Source organism: Carlito syrichta, unplaced genomic scaffold (genome assembly GCF_000164805.1).
Source record: "Carlito syrichta isolate Samal-C Ts95f unplaced genomic scaffold, Tarsius_syrichta-2.0.1 Scaffold316502, whole genome shotgun sequence".
NCBI classification, from domain to species: domain Eukaryota; kingdom Metazoa; phylum Chordata; class Mammalia; order Primates; family Tarsiidae; genus Carlito; species Carlito syrichta.
In genome coordinates this window covers 842,459-847,486 of record NW_007260598.1, presented here as the reverse complement: position 1 = coordinate 847,486, position 5,028 = coordinate 842,459, and the positions used below count along the sequence as shown (strand labels likewise).

Below are 5,028 nucleotides of genomic sequence, written 5' to 3'. Positions count from 1 at the left end.
CTTAAATGCCACCGTCTCCAAGGAGCTCTGCTGACATCCTAAGCAGAAGCCCCATACGCACAGATGCAGGCCCTAATGGCTCCCTGTAAATGGCTTAGGGGATCTAAGTTCATCCCATGTTTACAACCAGATTGCAGATGCAGGCAGCATCCTTTCCTCCCAGTGGCTCCCCCTCCACCACTTTTGGTGTCTCGAGGCTCTAGAGTCTTTTTTTTTCTTAGTTGGAGTCTCACTCCGTCGCCCAGACTGGAGTGCAGTGGCCACTCCCGGCCACCACAGCCTCAACCTGCTGGGCTCCGGCGATCCTTCCGCCTCAGCCTTCCAAGTAGCCGGAACTACAGGCACGTGCTACCACGCTCAGCTAATTTTTTGATTATTGTAGAGATGTGGTCTCGCCAAGTTGCCCAGGTGGGTCTTGAACCTGCAGGCTCAGGCAATTCACTCACCTCAGCCTCCCAATGCGCGGGATTACAGGCTGAGCCACCGAGCCCGGCTTCTAGAGTCTTTTAAAGAGAAACAACTTCTGAGGTTTAAGGAGGTGCTTGAGGAGGGCTTCTGTTTAGGGCTCCCCATGGGACCAGAGCCAACACCTGGTGCTAAGCTGGACAGGTCACAGGCCTGCCCTACACCTCTCCTTTCACCCAGCCTGTGCCAGACATTGCCAACCAAGCATGGGCTCTGTCCGCTGAGCCTGGAGAGTTTTAGTGCCTTTCTCAACACAGCTTCAGGCAGCCATGACTAGCCAATCAACTTTAGCACAAGAGATGGCTATCATTTACCATCCACTGAGCTCAGAGATGCCCCAAGACGGCTGATCTAAAGTCACTATGGAGCAAGATGGAGGGCTGAGAAAGAGAAGGACATGTCAAAGCTGCCAAGTGAGTTGACTGTATCCAGGGGCATCAACCTGGATGCCACTCACTGCAGGCTATTGCCGGGGGTACATGCCCAGACTATGTTTATGCAAAGCCAGAGATCCCCTGAGGCATCCCCCTCAGGAGCCCTGAACCTGTCTGATGGAGGAGGGCACCTGAGGGTCTGGGTCTCTCATGAAGTTCCCCATCTCAATATCCTTTATGCCCAGTCACCCTTATCTTCAAGGTTCTCTTTCTCTCTCTAAAAATGACCCGGCCAGTGTCTGCCTCCTCTCCCCAACAAAGGGCTTATGTGTAATTAAAAGGGATTATGCTTGAAGGGGAAAAGTAGCCACTAATCACCACAAGAAGGACACAGCAGACTGAGCCGGAGCAGCCCTGAGACGGTCTATGTCCCCTGCTGCCCGGGGTCCTCGGCTCTGCCTGATCTCCTGGCCCCCGTGTGGTCCCCAGCATGGGTTTCGTGAGGCAGATACAGCTTCTGCTGTGGAAGAACTGGACCCTGCGGAAAAGGCAAAAGGTACCCCCTACTATGTGTGGCCCGGAAGTGAGGTGTGGAGGAGAGGAGCAGGCTGGAGGCGGTGGGCCGGGCGGGGCGTGTGTGCAACAGGCAGACGTGCTTCTCTGTCCTCAGCCAGACGGTCTTTGCCTGCCCTGCCCAGGACTCCACGGCCCGTCCCTCCCCCGCCCCTGGACTCTCTAGGGCATCCTCACCGGCAATGGGAAGGGCCCTCAGCCCTGCAAGCAGGGAAGCGAGGCCTCCGTGGAGCAGACCTCTGCCCCACCGCGCCTCACTTCCTTGATTCTGCGAGGTGCCTTGTTTTTCACATTTTCACGCTTTGGAAATCGAGATGCAGCTCGTGATCAAGTCACAGTTTAATGGGACACTTTTCTGGTCTTTCTTAATGGAGCATAAAAATGACAGCGCATCTTGCAATTGACTGCACTCCAGATTCAACATCACAGACGTTTCCTGAGCCCTGGCAGTGGGCAGACTGGGGGCCAGGTTAGACTAGGGACTCAAGGCAGAAGGCACGTTCTCCCCTGGGCCCGCTCCTGGGCTGGCTGGGAACATCCGAAGTATGTTTTGAGACTGAGAGCAATGTCAAGTCGCACAGGCCAAATATCCCGTGAGAAGTGCAGGCTAGAGTCATGGGGGACCGGGGCACCCCATGGCGGTTCATGTAAACAACAACTAGCCTCTGCATTCTTTCTGGGAAGGAGCAAGGAGTGACTACATGACCAGAAAGAAATAGTGTACTTTGCTACAGGCTTGAAGAGCCGTGCAAATGCCAAAGGAGCACAGGGGCTAGGATGGGGAAGAAGGAGGGGCAAGGTGCAGGCTGGGCTGAGACTGGAAGCCAAGGGCAGCAAGTCGCAGGGGAACTTGGGGAGAAGGAAAGACCATGGGTTCCATACCTTGACTTACATGCTTGCATCGTTGGGGCCTGGGTGTTCCCGGGTATTGGAAGGAATGTCAGGGAAGAAATGGGGCCAACTGGTGGAATGGTGACAGGCCCATGCATGTCACATTAGGGTCTGGTCAGAGAGAGTTTAAAATGGAAGGTGCTGGCTCAGAACGAAGATGGTGACCGAGAGAGCGGAAGCAAGGTGTCAGTAGGTAGCGACTGCAGAACACAGCTGCCACCCCAGGGCTGAGCCAAGGAGAAAAGAGGAATTGTTGGAACAAGAGACCTGTGGAGCTGAAGTGAGGACCTGTCGAGGGGGTAGGGAGGCTGCCGCTGGGCTCCTGAGCCTGGTCTCCAGCCCTTGTGGAGGGTCCCTGGCTGGCCAGTGGGTGTGGTGCCTGGGGACAGCAGCTCAGTAGCCAGCACAACGGAGAGCAGCAAGGGACACAACCCAGCCCTGTGATGGATGGCTGGAGAGCCCATGTGTGGCTGGGACAGGACGCGGGGCATCTGGAGGTGCAGCGAGTCAGAGCGTGCTTGCTGGAACACCACCATCCTCCGGCTGCTTCTGCTGTCCAGGCTGGGCTTAAGTGTGGTCCCAGGAGCCAGGTGCTGACAGTCACCAGAGACTCAGCCCCTTTCTTGCAGGAGTTTCCCTTCTTGAGTGAAAATCCCGATAAAACTTGAAGATTCGTTGCTACATTTATTTATGTATTCATTTGTTCCTTCAATTGCCAAGCACTGTGCCAGGTTCTTGGGTACACAGTGGCAGTGGGACATCCCAGTCCCTGCCTGCAAGTTGCTTGTGGTCTATGGATTGCCACGGAAAGCCCAGTGTGTCATTTCTCTCTTTTCCACAGGAGATTATGATTCTCAGTTCAACTTATTCCCAATGTGTTCTGTGTGACCCTCAAAAAATATACCTGAGAACCACAGTTGCTGGCCTACAATTACTCCATTCTTGTGGAAAGCACATGGCTGCCACAGAAAATAACCCACTTTTCTAAGACAGAGTCTGGCCCATGTGTTCTGCAATCCACTTCCTGTCTGTGACATTGGTGGGATTCCCTGGCTTAGGGACTCTACCTTGCCAGTGATGTGCCAGACTGGGAACCTTGGCTCAGGGTATCTCCCAGGGCTGGGCCTGGGCTGGGCTTGCATTGGCCGAAGGCCGTCCTGATGGCCTGGAAGTTGAGCTCTCGGTCTGCTGTGCCTCTAATTGTCTCCCCCCTGCTACTGCATCCAGGGAGCTTCCAGGATGTCTGGGCAAGATGGCAGCATCCTCCACAGCCCACCAGTAACTCTGAGAAGGTTCTGTGGCTCCTTCCTAAGCTTTGGTTCTTCTGGACACTTCTGACTCTGGAAAATGGTGTCTCTAAGAAAAGGGCAATGCATCCAACCCATAACTCAGTTCCTGAGTTTTTAATTCCTAAAACTCCCCCACGGCCTTGGGTATTTACCCCTATGAGTGGAGCAAGAGTAAAAGCAGACACCACACTTCCCCACTCCTCCTCCCACCCCAACCCCTAAGGGCACAGGATGAGGGTCTTTGGATGTCTGCTTCCCTTCCTCCTTCTGTCCTTCCTGTGCTAACGTTTGTCAAGTATTACTAAGTGCCTGGTGCAGTACTACTAGGGAGTGTATCACCTCATGTAACCTTTCCAACAATTCCATGAGAGAGAACTCTGTTATTCCATGGTACTGACGGGTAATTGAGGCTTCGGAGATGAGGTAGTAAACAGTGAGGCTGGACCTGGGATCCACACACAAGCCATGTGACTCCAGGACCGGCAGATGTGGCCTTTACACACCACTGCCCCCAGGGATCCAGCTCCATCTCACAGGCTGGTGGTGGGCAGAGCTTGATCCAGGACAGGATGGCCATATCATTTACCATCCGAACAGGGGTAGTTTTGAATGGGAAAGAGAACACTTAATGCCCTGGGACAATAAGTGCAAACTCACACTGGGCATGACAGAAGGGCCCTTGAATTTGCCCTTGGCCAAGGTCAGCTAGACACAAGCACAACTGTCATGGATCAGAGGCAGGTGGGAATGGGAGCTCACGTGTCATGACTGAGCAGTGTAATGTGGGTAACATGGCACAGACAGACATGCAGGGTGGGCAAGGATGTGGGGGGGCTCCCAGGAGACACGGGCTGGTTTGAGTGAGAGAAGACTCCCACGGGCTTCACGCCTACACCCAGCATTCCCCATAGTGTGCATAGTGTGCGATACCCATCCTCGTGGTGTCTGGACCAGGCCGGGCAGGGCATACACATCACCGGGCAGGTCTCGACCTGGAGCTCAGTGCAGGGACCCTTGGAGTCATCTCTGGTCCTGGGTCAGGACAGGAGGAGGAGGCCTGAGCACTCGTGAGCATCAGTGGCTTGTCATTTCCTGGCTCCAGATCCGGGCACCTGGTACAGCCGTGGCTTTTGTCCTAGGCCCAGCATCAGGTGACCGGAACGCGACAGTGCAGGGAGGCTGGGTAGCCAGCTCCAAGTGTCCCCAGCTCTGGCCATGTTGATCCAGGCTAAGAACCCTGTCTGAGTTCTCCCTGCAGAAGGGAGAGTCCGGTGACTGTTTCAAGCCTTGGCTTCCCTCTTTTAAATGGAAAACAGAGGGGAAGCAAGAAAGTCTTAACTGGCTAAGTTTTAGAACAACAAGCACAACTCTGCCCTTGCCAGAAATTCCGCCTGCCCCAAGTAGGGTGAATAGTAAAGAGAGGGGGGGGAGGGGGG

The 5,028-nt window shown here is 54.6% G+C and overlaps 1 protein-coding gene across 1 annotated transcript in view; it reads left to right on the top strand.

Moving 5' to 3' along the window:
• The first annotated feature begins 1,224 nt into the window (after nt 1–1,224).
• Nucleotides 1,225–5,028, top strand: part of ABCA4 (ATP binding cassette subfamily A member 4) — a 135,289-nt gene continuing 131,485 nt past the window's right edge. The window contains exon 1 of the mRNA XM_008074610.2: nt 1,225–1,395. Coding sequence (XP_008072801.1) covers nt 1,330–1,395 — 66 coding nt within the window. The 5' untranslated portion in view covers nt 1,225–1,329. The remainder of the gene's footprint in view (nt 1,396–5,028) is intronic.